Source organism: Rissa tridactyla, unplaced genomic scaffold (assembly GCF_028500815.1).
Source record: "Rissa tridactyla isolate bRisTri1 unplaced genomic scaffold, bRisTri1.patW.cur.20221130 scaffold_33, whole genome shotgun sequence".
Lineage (NCBI taxonomy): Eukaryota > Metazoa > Chordata > Aves > Charadriiformes > Laridae > Rissa > Rissa tridactyla.
In genome coordinates, this window is record NW_026529545.1 from 1,114,731 (window position 1) to 1,133,178 (window position 18,448).

Below are 18,448 nucleotides of genomic sequence, written 5' to 3' on the forward strand. Positions count from 1 at the left end.
ATTGCCTCGCAGTCGCACTCACCCGTAAACCTGGGGTGAGCAACCAGTGCTGGAAACGGTCGGTGAGACAGACTGGTGGGTAAGAAAGGCTGTCCATGCCACCAGGGGCACAGACCAGCCTCCTCTCTCCTGCACCTGCCTGGCTTTAATCCTTTCCACAAGCCCTGGCTCTGCACCACAAACACTCTGGTGTGAGTCCTCCCCCCGCATGGGCACACGGTACAAGCTGCACTCCGAGGATTTTTCCTCCTGGGTACTTTCCAGCCCAGCCCAGCTCCCTCCAAGCTCTGCCACCTCCCCTGCCCTCTCTCCATCCCAGCCCAGTCTGCGCTGGCCCAACAGCAGAGCCTGCCCCAGGGTGCTGCAGAGCTCTGGGCACTCACTCCACAGCCACAGCCCCTCTGAAGGGCACCGCAGCTGCTGGGGGGCAGAGGAGGGTCAGCCCCAGAGACGGGGGGCATTTGGGCACAAGGCAAAGGCAGTCAGTGGGCCCCTGTGTCCTCCTCCCCAGGATGTTCTGAGGGGTCTGCAGCCCCTCTGTGCCATCCCCTCTCCCCAGCCCGGTACAAGAGCCCTGGCCCTGGGGACCCTCAGGCAGCTCCTGCCGCCCCAGTGACAGAGTGGCACTGGGACAGCCTGCCCCAGGCTGCTGCAGCCAGAAAGGTCTTCTCATCTGCCGTTTATTCAGCCCTGCTGCTGATGGGTCTCAGAAGAAGAAGTGTTAGCCAGTTCGTGTATTTTATTTAAACACACAGAGAGACTGACTCTTCGTTTATATAAATTTTTTGTGTCACAGGCGACAGGTGAAAAGTTAAGGAGAAGGGGAGGAATAGTGAGTGCTTGTCGGAACAGATGCTGTGAATCCTTTGCAGAGGAAGGCACACAGTCTGTGGCTGATGAAAAAATGTCCAATCAGTTTCCTCAGGGCATCCTTGAGCTCCTGGTTCCTCATGCTGTAGATGAGGGGGTTCACTGCTGGAGGCACCACCGAGTACAGAAATGACAGCACCAGATCTAAGGATGGGGACGAGATGGAGGAGGGCTTCAGGTAGGCAAATACAGCAGTACTGATGAACAGGGAGACAATGACCAGGTGAGGGAGGCATGTGGAAAAGGCTTTGTGCCGACCCTGCTGCGAGGGGATTCTCAGCACAGCCCTGAAGATCTGCACATAGGACACCACAATGAAAACAAAACATGCAAAGAATAAACAGGAACCAAACACAATAAGCCCAACTTCCCTGAGGTAGTCCGAGTCTGTGCAGGAGAGCTTGAGGATCTGGGGGATTTCACAGAAGAACTGGTCCACAGCATTGCCTTGGCAGAGAGGTATTGAAAATGTATTGGCTGTGTGCAGCAGAGCATAGAGAAAGCCACTGCCCCAGGAAGCTACTGCCATGTGGACACAAGCTCTGCTGCCCAGGAGGGACCCATAGTGCAGGGGTTTGCAGATGGCAACGTAGCGGTCGTAGGCCATGACTGTCAGAAGATAAAACTCTGCTGACATCAAGCTGACAAACAGGAAGACCTGGGCAGCACATCCCGAGAAGGAGATGGTCCTGGTGTCCCAGAGGGAGTTGGCCATGGCTTTGGGCAGAGTGGTGGAGATGCAGCCCAGGTCGAGGAGGGCGAGGTTGAGGAGGAAGAAGTACATGGGGGTGTGGAGGCGGTGGTCACAGGCTACGGCAGTGATGATGAGGCCATTGCCCAGGAGGGCAGCCAGGTAGATGCCCAGGAAGAGCCAGAAGTGCAAGAGCTGCAGCTCCCGCGTGTCTGCGAATGCCAGGAGGAGGAAGTGGGTGATGGAGCTGCTGTTGGACATCGGATCCCTTTGTTCCCGAGGTACTGCCAAAGGAGGAAAGCACACTCACAAGTCAGGACAGCTCTGAGCAAATCTCTTCCCATTGCCTGCCCTTCCAAACCCAAGCCCCGGAAACACACTTTGCCCGTGTCCTTTTTTGCGGGAGCTTTCTGCATTGCCCTTGTTGGAGCTCTCATTGTTGCTGGCCAAGTGTGCCGTGAGGAGCAGAGCTCTGCTTGTGGGCTCCCAAGGAGTCATCCCTGCTCCACAGCAGCGGGGATTGGGGAAAGGGGTTACAGCTTCTGCCATTCACTAGTTACCTCATCTGTAATCCACTTGTAACGCAGAGGAGCTGCTCAGCATATTCATGCAGGAAAACCTCAAGGAAACTCCTGGTTGTCCTCAAACTGCAGTGACATGAGCAGAGCCAGCTCACTCCTCAGCCTTGTCGGGGGGGAAAGACCACCAGCTCTTCACTCACTGTCCCCCGACCCCCTGCAGAGGGATAGGGAGAAGAGGGAGAAAAAGGAATAAAAATCTCATGGGTTGAGATACAGACAGTTTGATAGACCAGTAACGGGAAAGAAACTAACAATCATTGGAAAAGAATATAGGAAACCAGGAGTGATGCAGTACAATTGCTTACCCCCCGATGCCCATCCCGAGCAGCGAACACGGATTCCTGCCACCCGGCCAACCCCCATTTCTGTACTGAGCAGGAACAGCCCAAGGCATTTTATTGACCTCTCTGGTGGTTTTGGTGCTGAGCCCATGAAGCTCAGACACAGGGGAGGCTGATGAAACCTCTCCAGAAGTCAACGTCAGATGCAAACTCCAAAGTTTCTTGGAGCGTTAATGGGTCCCACTGAGGGCCATTACTGCCAAGGGCTCCTGGGGACTCGTTCGAGGGAAAACTGGAGGCAGTGAGGGCAGGTAGGCAAAGGCAATGGAGAGGTGTCTCTGACGCTGGCTAATGCTGAATGTGTGAGAGGAAGGCAAAGGGCCAAGCCCTGGACTCCAGCCCCTGGGAAGGGAGATCCTGCCCCACAAGCACAGCTCAGGGCTCTTCCTGGGGCATTGTGATGGGAGGACGTGCAATGCCAAGGGCAGAAAGACAGAATGATGGCTCCCGGGTGGGGAAGAGGAGGCGCTAAGGCCCTAGTGCTGTAAGGATAAGGTGTCTTCTGGTAGCCTTGGTGGCACAGACAACAGCCACAGCCAAGAGGAGAAAGACATAAGCACTGTTGGGGGCTTTCAGCCTTGCCAACTCCCTTGATCGTCTCCATCACAGGCTGTGCTATGGTGTCCCACATCTGCTCCTCTTCCCCTGCAGGCTGCAGACATCCCCCCTGCTTCCCCGTCTTGCTCTCCCCTCAGCATCTCACTGCCTTTACTCATCTCTCTCCATCGTCCTTGGCTGTTCCTGAAACACAACGCCTTGGGCTGATCCCGACTCCCTCTGGGTGATCTGTTGCAGCACAGCACTGCCCTTGCAGTGGCATTTCTTTCTCCTGCTGTCCAGTCTCCACCTCCCAAGCTGACCTTTGTTGCATTATTTCTTTCTCCTGCTGTTTCCCACCAAAGAAAAGATCCATTGTCTCTGAAACAATCCTCCAGCCAGGTTCAGGCCATTCCAAGAGTGCCCAGAGCCTCCCTGCCACTGGGCCAGAGAAGCCCAGGTCCCTCAGCCTCTCCACCAAGCACACGTGCACTGGGCCCTAAAGGCCATCTTGGCAGACCTCCTCTGGACACTCTCCAGGTCCTCTCCACTTCTCCAAAATGGGGAGCTGCACACTGGGACACAGCTGTGTGCGTTGGGCCACAGCAGTGCTGAGTCAAAGGGGAAGGTGACTCAAGTTGCCTGGGGGGCACACGCTCCTCCTCCTGCAGTCCCGTAGGCAGCCGGCCTTGTTCATAGTGAGCGTGCACCACTGGCTCATGAGGCATCCCTCAGGGTGCCCAGCCCCGTCTCCGCAGGGTCACTGCTCAGCACATCAGGTCCCAGCCTGTCCTGCTGCATTGGGGTTATTCTTCCCCGGGATGCAGGACTGGACACTTCTCCTTGAAAGACTTCAAGACATTTCTGTTGGCCAAATCCCAGCGTCTCTCCAGCTGCCCCTGGACTCAAGCTCCCTTTGGTCAGCTGTTAATGTTTGTGTGCAGATGGTCACCCTGATGCTTGCTCCCCAGGGCTCGGTATTGGGGCCAGTTCACTTTAAGATCTTTATCAATGATCTGGATGAGGGGATCGAGTGCACCCTCAGTAATTTTGCAGATGACACCAAGTTGGGTGGGAGTGTCGACCTGCTTGAAAGTAGAAAGGCATTGTAGAGGGATCTGGTGAGTCTGGATTGATGGTCCAAGGCCAGTGGTATGAGGTTCAACAAGGCCACCTGCTGGGTCCTGCACTTGGGTCACACCAACCCCATGCAGCGTTACAAGCCTGGGGAGGAGTGGCTGGAGAGCTGCCCTGCAGGAAAGGACCTGGGGGTGTTGGTCAACTGCCGTCTGAATATGAGCCAGCAGCGTGCCCAGGTGGCCAAGGAGGCCACCAGCATCCTGGCCTGTGTCAGGAACAGCATGGTGAGCAGGAGTAGGGAAGTGATTGTCCCCCTGTACTCGGCACTGGTGAGGCCCCACCTGGAGTACTGTGTCCAGTTTTGGGCCCCTCACCACAAAAAAGACATTGAGGTGCTGGAGCAGGTCCAGAGAAGGGCACCGGAGCTGGTGAGGGATCTGGAGAATAAACATTATGTGGAGCAGTTGAGACAGCTGGGATTGTTTAGCCTGGAGAAAAGGAGGCTGAGGGGAGACCTTCTTACTCTAAAACTCCCAGAAAGGAGGTTGTAGAGAGGTAGGGATCGGTCTCTTCTCCCAAGTAAGAGGCGATAGGACCAGAGGAAACGGCCTCAAGTTGTGCCAGGGGAGGTTTAGGCAGGATATTAGGAAAACTTTTTACACTGAGGGGGTTATTAACCATTGGAACAGGCTGCCCAGGAAGTTTTTGAGGCAGCATCCCTGGAGGTATTTAAAAGACGGACAGACATAGTGCTTAGAGCTATGGTTTAGTGATGGCTTTTGTCAGAGGTAGGTTGATGGTTGGACTAGGTGATCTGAAAGCCCCCTTCCAACCAAGCAATTTGATTTACCTCTTTTCCTTTCATGCCCTTTTCCGCTCTTTTTCCACTCTCAAGTTCTTCTCTTGGATCATCCTCATCCCCTCCCCTACAAAGAGCCAACTCTTTTTCACCGTTTCCTTGTTGGCCATTCCCTTGGTGTTTCTGAGATGGTGACAGTGGCACTTTCCACCTTCCTCATGACGTCCATGACTAGTAACCCCTTTTCTGACCTCTGCTATCCTACAGCTACTCAATTGTCTTGTTAGAGGAACCACGACTCAGCATGAGCCATCTGCACATGCAATTTAAATGCTGACGTGCTGGAGCTTCAGTGCACAGGGACCTCGAGACACCTGGGGACGTGGCCAACAGAAACCTCCTCAAGTTTTTCAAGGAGAAGGGGCAAAGTGGGAGAGGACCAGGTGAGGAGTGAGTCTGAGGAGCCGGGCCTGGGGACTTTGAGGGATGCCATATGAGCCTCTGGTAAAGGCTCAGCACCATTAAGGCCAGCTGCACATGGGGTGGTGTTAGAAGGACCGTGGCCATACAGACAAGGGGAGTTATTGTCCCCCTCAACTCAGCACTGGTGTGGCCACATCTGCCCTCATAGCATCCCAGAATGGTTTTGGTTTGAAGGGACTTTTAAAGATCATCCAGTCCAATCCCTGTTTTTTAGGGACATCTGCGATCAGGATGCTCAAAGCCCTGCCCTACCTGACCCTGAACACCTCCAATGATGGGGAATCCACAACTTCTCTGGGCAACATTTTCCAGTGTCTCACCACCCTCATTGTGAAAAATTTCCTCCCTATGTCCAGTCTAAATCTGCCCTCCTTCAGTGTAAAGCCATTGCCCCGTGTCCTGTCATTACTGGCCCTGGTAAAATCTCTCTCTCTCTCTTATAAGCCTGTCTCATAGGTTAAAAGGCCACAAGAAGGTCTCCTTGGTGCTTTTTTGTTTCCACGTTCAACAACATCAACTCTCTCTGCTTTTCTTCCTAGGAGAGGTCTTTCCAGCCTTCCAATGATTTTTGGTGATCCTTCCCTTGACCCACTCTAGCAGTTCCAAGTTTTCTTGTGCTGGGTCCCCTAGAACTGGACGCAGTATTCCAGATGAAGTCATATGAGATTGGAGTAGAGACGGGGAATCCCCTCCCTCCACCTGCTGGCCAGGCTTCTGTAGATGCAGCCCAGGCTATGATTGGCTTTCTGGGCTGCTGTCCTGGTTCCGGCAGGGATAGGGTTAATTCTCTCCAGGACACAGACTGTTCTAACAGATGGAGCCCAGAGCCATGGATGAAATGAACTCAATGGACACTTTGGAGGGATGGCCCATAGACTAAGGGCACTATATCTGCATGAATATATATACGTATATATATATACATGACAGGGGAAAGTGGTGGCAATTCATTGGAACCTGTAAGATGTGGGCATGGCATAGATGGTCTGGAATAAGGGGTGGATAATGTCCTGGTTGCGGCAGGGACAGGGTTCATTCTCCCCAGGACACAGGTATTCCATGCCATGTGAGCCATGCCCACCCTGAGCTGCCGGGGGAGGGGGCAGGACATCTCCACTTGGAGCGGGCTGGGACATCACGGGTCCGGTCGGGGAGCGGCGGGGAGCGTGGGTTCCGTAATCGTGTTTGTACATTCCTCTGTCCGTGTGATTGTTGTTGTTTTCTTGTTCCCTTTGCTGTTCTGTGAAACTGCCTTTGTCTCAACCCAAGAGTCTTGCCTTTTTTCTTCCGATTCTTCCCGTATTGGGAAGGCCCGAGCGAGCGGCACGTGGTTCTTTGTTGTCCTCTGAGGCTAAAACACACCATGGGAGCACTGGGACCATACTGGGAGCACTGGGAGTAACCAGAGAGAGATACTGGGAGCACTGGGAGGAGTGAGGGAGTCATACTGGAAGCACTGGGACAGCACTGGGAGCACTGGGGGGAGTCAGGGAGTCATACTGGGAGCACTGGGACAGCACTGGGAGCACTGGGGGGAGTCAGGGGGTCATACTGGGAGCACTGGGACCACACTGGGAGCACTGCAGGTAGTCAGGGTGTCGTACTGGGAGCACTGGGACAGCACTGGGAGAACTGGGGGGAGTCAGGGAGTCATACTGGGAGCACTGGGACAGCACTGGGAGCAGTGGGGGGAGTCAGGGGGTCATACTGGGAGCACTGGGAAAGCACTGGGAGCACTTGGGGGAATGAGAGGGTCATACTGGGAGCACAGGGACAGCACTGGGAGCACTGGTTGGAGTCAGGTGGTCATACTGGGAGCACTGGGAGAGAACTGGGAGCACTTTGGGGAGTCAGGGAGTCATAATGGGAGCACTGGGACTGCACTGGGAACACTGCAGGGAGCCAGGGAGTAATACCGGGAGCACTGGGAGCACCCTGGGAGCACTGGGGGGAGTCAACGACTCATAATGGGAGTGCTGGGAGCGCACTGGGAGTACTGGGGGGAGTGAGGGAGTCATACTGGGAGAACTGGACCGCACTGGGAGCACTGGGATCTGATTGGGAGCACTGGGGGGAGTGAGGGGGTCATACTGGGAACACTGGGAGCACTGGGGTGAGACAGTAGGTCATACTGGGAGGACTGGGTCAGCACTGGGGGCAATGGAGGATTCAGGGCGTCGAACTGGCAGGACTGGCAGCGCCCTGGGATCACTGGGGGGATTCAGGGAGTCACACTGGGAGAACTAGGACCGCACTGGGAGCACTGGGTGGAGTCAGCGAGTCAGACTGGGAGCACTGGGACCGAACTGGTGGCACTGGGTGGAGTCAGCGAGTCATACTGGGAGCACTGGAACCACACTGGGAACACTGGGGGGATCCCCGGGGGTCATACTGGGAGCACTGGGAAACACTGGAAATACTGGGGGGAGTCAGGGTGTCATACTGGGAGCACTGGGACCGAACTGGGAGCTCTGGAGGGAACCAGGGAGTCATACTGGGAGCACTGGGACCGCACTGGGAGTACTGGGTTGAGTAGTGGGGGTCATACTGGGAGCACTGGGAGCACCCTGGGAGCACTGGGGGGAGTGAGCGTGTTATACTGGGAGCACTGGGACAACACTGTGAGCATTGGGGGGAGTCAGGGGGTTGACCTGGGAGCACTGGGGGGAGTGAGGGAGTCATACTGGGAGCACTGGGGGGAGTCAACGACTCATACTGGGAGCACTGGGACAGCACTGGGAGCACTGGGGGGAGTCAGGGGGTCATACTGGGAGCACTGGGACAGCACTGGGAGCACTGGAGGAGTCAGGGCGTCGAACTGAGAGGACTGGGAGCACCCTGGGAGCACTGCGGGGAGTCAGGGGGTCGTACTGGGAGCACTGGGACCGCACTGGGACCGCTCTATGCTGGTCCATACTGGGATTATTGGCCCGTACTGGGATGACTGGTCCGCACAGGGCCGTACTCCATCTCCCATCATCCCCTGCGCCGGAAGTGGGACCGGTTTCCGGCCGCGGTGGGCGTTGCCCTGTGACGCGCGGCAGCATGGCGGAGCTGGGGTCGCCGCGGGAAGTCGCGCAGGTCGGTTGGCCCGGGGACACCCTGGGGACACCCTGGGGGGGGACGGGACACCGCTGAGACTCTCCCGGGACCCCCCGGCCCCCACCCGCCCGTGGGCGGCCCCCGCTACCGGGTCGCGCTCATCGCTCGGTCCCCCCCCGCCATGTCCGCGTGATCCCGCACCCGCTTCCGGGTCCCGCCACGGTTCTGGGTCTCCTCCCCCATCCGAGGGTGTCCCCCCACTTTCTGGCTGCGCCCCCCCGAATATCTGGGTGCCTCCCCCCCATCTCTGTGTGCCCCCCAAGTCTCTGGGTACCCCCTCCCCATCTCTGGCGTCCCCCTCCAGTCTCTGGGTACCCCCCCATGGGTGACAGCCCCCCAGTCTCTGGGCGACTCCTCCCCATGGGTTCCCCCCCCAGTGTCTTCGTGCCCTTCCCACCTCTTCTCCCCCCCTCCATGGGTGTTGCTCCCTCCCCCCCTAGTCTCTTGGTGCCCCCATGAGTGACACTCCCCACATCTCTGGCTCCCCACCCCATGGGGACACACACTGCCTAATCTGGGTCCCCCCCCTCGTATCTGGGTGTGCCCCAAGGGTGACACCCCCCCATACTCTGGGCACCCCCCCTCCCCACCTCTGGGTGCCCTCCCCAACCCATGGGTGGTGTCCTCCGCAATGTCCGGGTGCCCCCCCTTGCCCAGGTGTCCTCTCTCATCTGGGTTTCACCACCACCACCCTCCCCCCGGGTGCCGCCACCCCTGGGTGCAGCCCCCCCACGCCCCCCCAGGAGGAGCTGCCGCCCCACGCTCTCCCCCGTCTCTGTCCTTCCTGGTGCCCGAACCCGAGGACCTGGAGGACCTTGACACCCGCCACAAGGTGGGTGTGGGCACAGGGGGTGCAGGCAGGAGAGGGTCCAGGCAGGCGGGCGGCGGGCAGGAGGGGGTGCAGGCAGATGGTGGGGGCAGGCAGGACCTCCCCCGACCTCCAGCTGTGGCAGGAGAAGCTGCAGCAGGAGCTGGAGTTCCTGGAGGCAGGGGAGGAGCACGTCAAGGAGGAGCAGAAGAACCTGAAGAAGGAGCTCCCGTCCCTCCTGCTGCCACCCCTGTGTGCGCAGGGGTTACGGTGACCGTGACCTCGCACCCTCCTGCTGCTGCTGCTGCTGCTGCGTGCTCAGGAGTCCCGCTGTCACACGTGTGTGTGTGCTGTGTCCGGGCTTCTGTTGACGATGGTTCTTCCAAAAACCCATACTGGGGTGGGGTCCAAATACTATTTTAGTGGCATCATCTACTCAGGCACCCGTGACACCACCCATGTTCCTGCTCCTGCCCTACCAGGTATGCGGGCAGCAGTGACTTCACCAGCTCCTACACAACCCATGGGCCTCTTCCTGGCCTGTCAGCTGAGCGGTCACAGGTGACCTTGCAAACACCTACACAAGATGGGGGCTTAGTCCTGGCCTACCAGCTTCTCAGGCACCTGGGACCTCAAAACACCCAGCACAAGACATGTTTCTCCTGGGCTCCTCAGGCACCAGTGACATCGCAGAGACATCCACAAGCCAGGTGACAGCTCCTGGCCTGTCGTCTGCGCAGGCACCAGTGACCTCCAGGCACCTACACAATCCCTAGGCCTGTTCCTGGCCCACTGGCTACTCAGGCGTGAGCGACCTCATAAGCACAGCCGCAGGGCGTGGGCCTGCTCCTGGCCTGTCAGGTGTCCAGACATGAAGGATCTCACCAAACCTACACGAGCCGTGGGTCAGCTCATGGCCTGTCAGCCTGTCAGCTGACAGCATTTAGTTTTAGGACCATCCCTACCCCACCCCAGAGGAGACCCCCCTCAGACCCAGAGCGCCGCCCCATAGAGCTGCCCCAGCCCCACAGGGCCCCGCACCGTGATGGTGACCAGGATGGGTTTGGGGTTTGGGTGCAGGTTGGGGTCCAGGGAGAAGACGCAGAACTGCACTGGGGAGGTACGGGATTGTAGGAATGTATCTGAGAGAAAATGGCCATGTGAGCCAGCCTCCCTGCTGTGAGAGATTAGATTAAGAGCAAAACAGGTGGTAGAAGATGGAATTAGTACATGGGAAAAATGAGAACTGAGAAGGCAGAAAACATGTTGTGCTAGTGACTAAGCAATTTACGACGCGAATTCTTGTAACCAATCTGACGTGTGAATGAACTGCATGCACAGCGCGTGGACAGTGTAACGAGCTAATCAGAAATGAGCGAGTCACGTGTACGGCTACAACGCAGGGTATAAAAGATGATGATCTGTGCTTAATAAACAGCTTCTGTTGATTCACATTGGATCGTCTGGAGTCCAGTTATTTCTCCTCAGATGGTGACCCCGACGTGATCTCGATGGGCGCTTGGCTTGAGCAACGGAACGCGAGGGGCGGAAGACCCAGAAGGAGATCCACCGTCTGGAGGACGGCTCAGCTGGACTGAGACCGGGCGGATTGGGCGGCAATCCGGAATAAACAGACAACGTGGCCACGGACACCCAGAGAGAGGTGAGCAGCCGGGGCAGGAGATGGGGCAACAAGTAACAAAAGAAAAAGGGGCTATATTAAGACTTCTCCTGCATATCTTCTCTAAGAGAGGGGTGAAATACGATGAGCGTATGCTCCGAAGGTTGTTAATATGGTGCAGAGAGAACGGATTTGCACCAGAGCCCCAGACAGCTTTTAAAGCAGAAATATGGGAGGCTGTTGGGAAAAAACTGTGGGAAGTGATAAGTAAAGGAGACAAAGAGGCATCACCGTTGGCGACGACATAGCGGTTGGTGTTATCGACCTTACAAGATATGAAGGCGGAGCGAGCCACAGCGGCCGGGGCTTTTGCAGCATTACAACCCACGGGAGGAGGATCGAACAGGCCAGGTCCGAAGGTTTTGGGACGATCCCCTGCTGATCCCCTCTGCTCCACCTGAGGAAGTTCCAGAGAAAGAAGAACCGATGGAGGAGGACGTTCCCTGGCCAGCACCGCCACCCTCGGAAGCAAGACCAACGGCACCTCCACCAGAGTGGTACAACCCCAGAACTGGGTTTTATGAAGGTCCACCTAAGCCTCCACGGCAACATGTTGATGTGCACCCCAGACCACCTTTTGATCCATCACTGTACCCACTGCTTCCACCGTCGCCTCCCTCTCCCGCTGAACAAGAATTGCCGCAAGGCGCATGCGCGGCAGCAAAAACACTGCAACAGAAATTGGAACAGTTAGAGAGAGAACAACAGAGACCATGGAAACAAGAGGAGGAGCAAGCGATATGAAATATGGAGAGGCGACAGCAGGGTGAAAGCGGGGGGGTATGGGGCGGCGGTAACAGGAATGCGGGAGGAGAGTTGGGTAACGGGAACGTGGGAGGAGAGTTTGGGGGGTGCGACCGCGGGCTCAGGGGAGCCGCCGGATCCGCAAGTGCATTGGAAAGGAATCATTCAAAATGCCTTGGTAGAGGGTATAATGTTACCAACAGCATTTCCGGTGATACTGGGGGGAACTACGGGAGGTCGAAGGAATCCCAATAGATGGGAGGGTCTTCCTTGGCCGATCGTAAAAGAAGCGAGAAAATTAGTGTATGACTTTGGCCTTAATTCTCCCTACACTCAGTCGTTTCTTAACAATATTTTCACTACTAATATTATGACTCCTTTTGATAGCCGGACACTGATGTCCATTATCCTCACACCAATGCAAGAACTAACGTGGAGATCAAGGTGGGAGGATGGTGTACAACGTGCAGTGATAGCGAATTTGAATAGAGTGGAGGGGGATCCGTTGCGGCTGGCAACCATGGAGATGTTATTAGGAACAGGTCCTTTCGCTGATGCTCAGCGACAAGCGCGGCTAGATGTCACTATCTTAGAACAGTCTGCAAAGTTGGCTCGCGAAGCACTGAGGACGTTGCCGGAGGATGGCAAGGTCACTCCCCCATATACGACGATAAAACAGGGCCCCAGCGAGGGATTCATGCAGTTTCTTGATAGACTAAGGAATGTGTTAGACCGGGGAGAACTGCCAGCGGCAGCCAAAGAGGCGGTATTTCAATCATTGGCCGTAGAGAACGCAAATCCAGCCTGTAAGCGTATCTTGCAAACTTTGCCTCGACACGCCACCGTTACCGACATGATAGAGGCATGCTGTAGGGTAGGGACACCTGAAGAACAGGCAGGATTTTTGGCCTCCGCTTTTGTTGCGGATGTCAAGCCCTTGATTAATAATCGTAATTTGGGACCGAAATGCTTTAAGTGTGGGAAGGTCGGTCATTTGAAGATACAGTGTAGAGTAGAACAGCAGAGGGGAGAGACAGATATGACGCCTGCTAGGAGCGGAGGAACGGGAGGATTTACGGGCACATGAAATCGGTGTCAGAAATTTGGACATAGAGCATCTGAATGCCGCTCAAAATTCCATAAGGATGGCACGCCATTGGGAAACGGGCTGATGAGCGCGGGGGGCCCGAGCGCGATGACACAAAACAGGCCTCAGGGTCAGGGTGCGTGGGTAGCGCAGCCTCTGCCACCACAGGGAGTGCCGGAGCGGACGTGGCAACAATAAAGGAGGTTACCCTTACAGACTCCCAAGTGCAGTGCATTCCTACTGATATGGAAGGGCCACTGGGGTATGGACTGAGTGCACTATTATTGGGACGATCTTCCATTACCAGACGGGGTTTGTTTGTGTTACCTGGGGTAATAGACGCTGATTATACAGGTCCAATTAAAATAATGGTATGGACACCCACTCCACCTGTGCATATCCCAGCGGGTACTCACATTGGACAACTAGTGCCATTTAAGGCCGCTGTTCCGACAGCCGGAAATCAGATAAGGGGGGATAAAGGTTTTGGCTCAACAGGTAATGCCGATATATATTTAGCCCTGAAATCAGTAAAACAAAGCCCTTGCAGCGAGTTGCCCTAAGAGCACCAGGGGGTCAAAAGTGCGTACTTGATATGCTTGTAGACACCGGCGCTGATGTGACTATTATCAGTCAAGGTCGTTGGCCACCCTCTTGGCCCGTAGAAGACCCAGCTATACCCATAATGGGGGTCGGAGGAACTCAGACAACAAGAATAAGCAAAGAGGTGATCCAATGCCAAATGCCTGATGGTGGAGCTTGTTCAATACGACCGTATGTGCCAGTAGCGCCGGTGTGCCTGCTGGGCCGGGATGCTTTAAGTCAACTGGGTGCTTGCTTAACGACTGGGGGGACGGGTTTTCTGGGGCGGCCATTGGGGAAGAGCGACCTCTTTTGAAATTGAAGTGGAAAACGAACGACCCAGTATGGGTGGACCAATGGCCGCTCAATTCGGAAAAAATCGAGCAATTGAGCAATTAGTACAGGAACAGTTGGAGAAGGGACATATAGAACTAACAACCAGCCCTTGGAATACACCCATTTTTACCATCCCAAAAAAGAGTGGCAAATGGCGGTTATTGCATGATTTACGAAAAATTAATGAGGCTATGGAGGACATGGGTGCTTTACAGCCAGGTTTGCCATCCCCTATCATGATCCCTAAAGGGTGGGAGATTCTGATAATAGATCTGAAGGACTGCTTTTTCACAATATCCTTGCACCCCGATGACTATCCGAAATTTGCTTTTTCCGTGCCAACAACACATAAGAACGGGCCTATGTGCAGGTATCATTGGATAGTGTTGCCACAGGGAATGAAAAATTCACCCGCCTTGTGCCAGATGTACGTAGCATGGGCTTTGGCACCAGTGCGGAAAAAACACCCTGAGTGTATAATTTATCATTATATGGATGACATCTTGACAGCTGGACAACAATTAGAGTGTGACAAGGCTATTGAGGAGCTGCAGCAGGTACTAGGGAAAGCAGGGTTACAAATTGCACCAGAAAAAGTTCAAAAAGAACCACCCTGGAAATATTTAGGATGGGAAATATCTAAAACTACAGTTAGGCCACAGAAGTTGGAGATTAGAACACACATTTCGACGCTGAATGATGTTCAAAAACTCTTAGGAGATCTAAACTGGGTCCGTACATTGTGTGGTCTTACGAACGAAGACTTAGCACCTCTCATGCGCCTGTTGCAAGGAGGCGGTGGCGTTGATGCCCCCAGACAGTTATCTTTGGACGCGCAGAAGGCGATGCAGATGGTCAGTGATAGGGTCGTCAATGCCTACGCACATCAATGGGACCCTGATCATTCGATAGGTTTATTGATTATAAATCATGACGAACGTCCTTTCACTTTAGTAATGCAATGGGTACAGGAAAGGGACCCGCTACAAATTTTGGAGTGGATTTTCTTATCTGGCCAACCAAAGCGTACGGTTACCCCGAGGATAGAGGCGATGGCGCAACTCATGATTAAAGGGCGTCAGAGGATCGTTGAGATATCCGGACAGGAACCTGAATATATGGTAATTCCTTTAGTAGCTGAATACTTGCAGTGGGCCTTACGACACTCTATGGCGTTGCAGATTGCGCTTTTGAACTATGCTGGGACAGTTAAGGTACATTCGCCTCCGCACAAGTTTTTTAGTGTGCTACAAGTAGGACACATTGAGGAAATTCCCGCTTTGTCTCAACGACCTGTCCGAGGGCCGACAATCTTTACAGATGCCGGGGGGAAGACACAGAAAGCAGCAATAACATGGTACACGGACAATAAATGGCATGATATTGTGATCATGGACTGTAAAGGGTCCACACAAAAGCTAGAATTACGCGCTGTACTAGAAGTGTTTCGCAGGTGGACAAAAGGAGGTATTAATATCGTATGTGACTCCTTATATGTGGTTGGAATCGTTCAACGAATGGAGCGTGCTTTGCTGAAGGAGGTCAGTGATGAGCAGCTGCTCACCCTGCTCCATGAACTGTTGCTCCTACTCAGTGAACGGCACGATCCTTATTTCATCACCCATATTCGCAGCCATTCGGGGCTCCCAGAAGGTTTAGCTGAGGGCAATAGACGAGCTGATAAACTTGTGGCTCCTGCATGGGCCGCACCACCTCCAGATAAGTTTGTGCAAGCACGTGCCTCTCATACATTCTTCCATCAATCTGCACGAATGCTGCGCAGACAATTTGGGATCTCGGAGTCTGACGCCCGAGGTATAGTGCAAACTTGTGCTGATTGTCAACCATTTATACCTAACTTCAACCCAGGCGTCAGTCCCCGAGGGCATGGACCTTTGGAGTTCTGGCAGATTGATGTAACCCATGTGTCAGAATTTGGAAAACTGAAATTTATACAGCTGAGTGTAGACTGTTATTCAACTGCAATTTGGGCAACTGCGCAGACTGGTGAATCCAGTAAACATGTACAAAGACATTTGCGATGCGCGTTCGCGGCCTTAGGCGTACCGCGTGTGATAAAGACTGATAATGGCCCAGGGTACATAGCCCGCTCAACAGAGGTATTTCTACAGCTGTGGGGCATTACACATGTGACTGGCACACCACATTCTCCGACGGGTCAAGCCATAGTGGAACGCATGAACCAGTCTTTAAAAAATTTGCTTCAAAAACAGAAAGGGGGAGAGCAAGGGCTGAGCCCTTTAGATCGACTGAACAAAGCCATTTACATCCTGAACTTCCTACGCCTCCCTCAACACTGCCTTGTACCTCCAATCGTGCGGCACGGCGCAGGTCTACAGAGAGACCTGGGGGATTTTAGGCAGGAAAATGGCATGGTAGCAGTTAAAAACAGTGTGACTGCCAGAGGTTTGGTCGGTTCCGGAGGACCAGTGGGAACAGGTGGTACGTCACTGTAGCAACAGGTTCGGTCATCTACAGCGCAGAAAGAAGGGCAAGGGTACTGATATTTGAAGATGCCACTGGGAATTAGTGTCGGGCTTATCCTCGTGATTGGAAGTTGCAGCTGAGCACAAAATTGAGAACCCTTGGTATTTCGGCTTCTTTTAATACAGCAGGATTCAATTCAGTTTACCCAACATTTAACGCGTCCCTAGTGAACTTTTGTGGAGACACCACAGGGGTGATGATTGATTTCTGCTGTTGGCTCAGGGTCATGGATGTGAAGATTTTGAAGGTATGTGTTGTATGAACCTTTCTGAACACTTATCATCCATTCATAAGCAGTTACGGGAGCTGAAGGATAACATGTCCAAATTAAAAGTGGTTAAAAATGGTTTTGATGATTGGTTAAGCTCATGGGGTATAACGGGATGGTTATCAGACTTACTAAAGCAAGGGCTCATGCTATTGTTGGTTATATTATTATTGATTATGGTAGCCTCGTGTGTTCTCCGCAAAGTGACTGACATGATAGAAAATGCCATGTATAAGGTCTGGCTGGCTCAAGAAGAAAAAGGGGGTATTGTAGGAATGTGTCTGAGAGAAAATGGCCATGTGAGCCAGCCTCTCTACTGTGAGAGATTAGATTAAGAGCAAAACAGGTGGTAGAAGATGGAATTAGTACATGGGAAAAATGAGAACTGAGAAAGTAGAAAACATGTTGTGCTAGTGACTAAGCACTTTACTATGTGAATTCTTGTAACCAATCTGATGTGTGAATGAACTGCATGCACAGCGTGTGGACAGTGTAACTGGCTAATCGGAAATGAGCAAGTGGCGTGTACGGCTACAACACAGGGTATAAAAGATGATGATCTGTGCTTAATAAACGGCTTCTGTTGATTCACATTGGATCGTCTGGAGTCCAGTTATTTCTCCTCAGCAACCTCTGCCATGTATCTGAGCTAGTAAGCTACATATGAAACTCCTGTCACTGCTAACGCCTCGAACTATCCAGTCCATCGAATGACCGAGGGGTGGAGCGGAACTCCTCCTGATTCTTCTAGACAATCTGCTTCTCCATTATGGACATGTCGAGCACTTACCTGGAAAATGAACGCCTGCGCTCCTTTTGCACCTTTTGTATTCCATCAACTCCTTAGCAAAAGCATTCGTTTGACCTTTATTACAATTAGAGTTTGACCTTTAGTACAAAACGACACCAAGAAACAAACCGTGCCCAACGTGAGAAAACGTATACTGCACGCAAGCGCAAAAGGTGCATGTCCTATTTAAGCAAAACCAGTTTAGAATTCCTGTAAGTTGAAGGGACAGTTTTAGAATTACGTTTGTCTTCTTTTAGTTTTGCACGTTTGCCATCTGCAAGAAAAAAGCCTGTTGAAAAAAATACTATGTCATTTTTGCTTATGCCAGATGCACTTCAGCGTAACTGCAGTCCAGTACGCTCTCAAAATACAAAAATGAAAAAGAACAAACACAACTTCCTTGAGCCAAGTACTTACTCCTCTTCCAGTCGCTGGTGTTCTCTGTAAAACTCCTCCCTAGATAAAGGAGGAGCTTGTGTCACTGGGATGGGATCGGAATGCGCCGTTGGTACTGCTGTTGGTACCCAGGCTGATGACGTGTTTGTAGGAGCTGGGGGATATCCTGGAGGGGAGTCAGTGTAGCTGGCAGATGGAGGCTGACCAGGTGGAAACTGGGGAGGAAACTGTGGTCGTAGTGCCCCCGGTAGAAGAGGAAGTGCTTGGGGTGGTGGAGGGTCCAAGGAAGGCGGAGGCGCTGGCACGAAGACTGCTGTTGATGCTGGTAGCGTTGGGGCTTGGGTGCTCTGGGTACGTTCACCACGCAGGCGTCCTCGACTGGAACTTCTAAAGAAACCCAAATACACGTGTCACCGTTTGTTACACTCTGCTCTGATTTCAGAGAGGAAAGCGAACGAAGCCGGAGCGTGGTGGCGAGCACTGCGTGTTCTCAGCCTAAGCATTTTTCTCCCTGCTTCCATTTGAGACTATGCTCATTTCTTGATCCTCACACTTGCTCCCACATCCTCACCCCCGGCAGTTCCCTCAGTCTTCTCTCCCTATACGCAGCTTTGCGACTGTGGATGGAGGCTGCCCGTGCTTAGGAGAGACTCCCACGTGCCAAGTGCCCACCGCTCCTCTACCAATCCTTGATACACCTCATACTTCACACTTCTGACCTTCAAAGTACTGCACAAATAATAACTAATCTTCTCTCAAACGTC

The 18,448-nt window shown here is 53.6% G+C and overlaps 1 protein-coding gene across 1 annotated transcript; it reads right to left on the reverse strand.

Annotated features, from left to right (window-relative positions):
- Positions 1–904: 904 nt before the first annotated feature.
- LOC128903408 (olfactory receptor 14J1-like) lies at positions 905–1,846 on the reverse strand (the record flags this gene model as incomplete). Its single annotated transcript, XM_054187424.1, has 1 exon — positions 905–1,846. A coding segment is annotated over exon 1 (918 nt), but the record flags the coding sequence as incomplete, so codon positions are not given.
- Between the last annotated feature and the right edge of the window lie 16,602 nt (positions 1,847–18,448).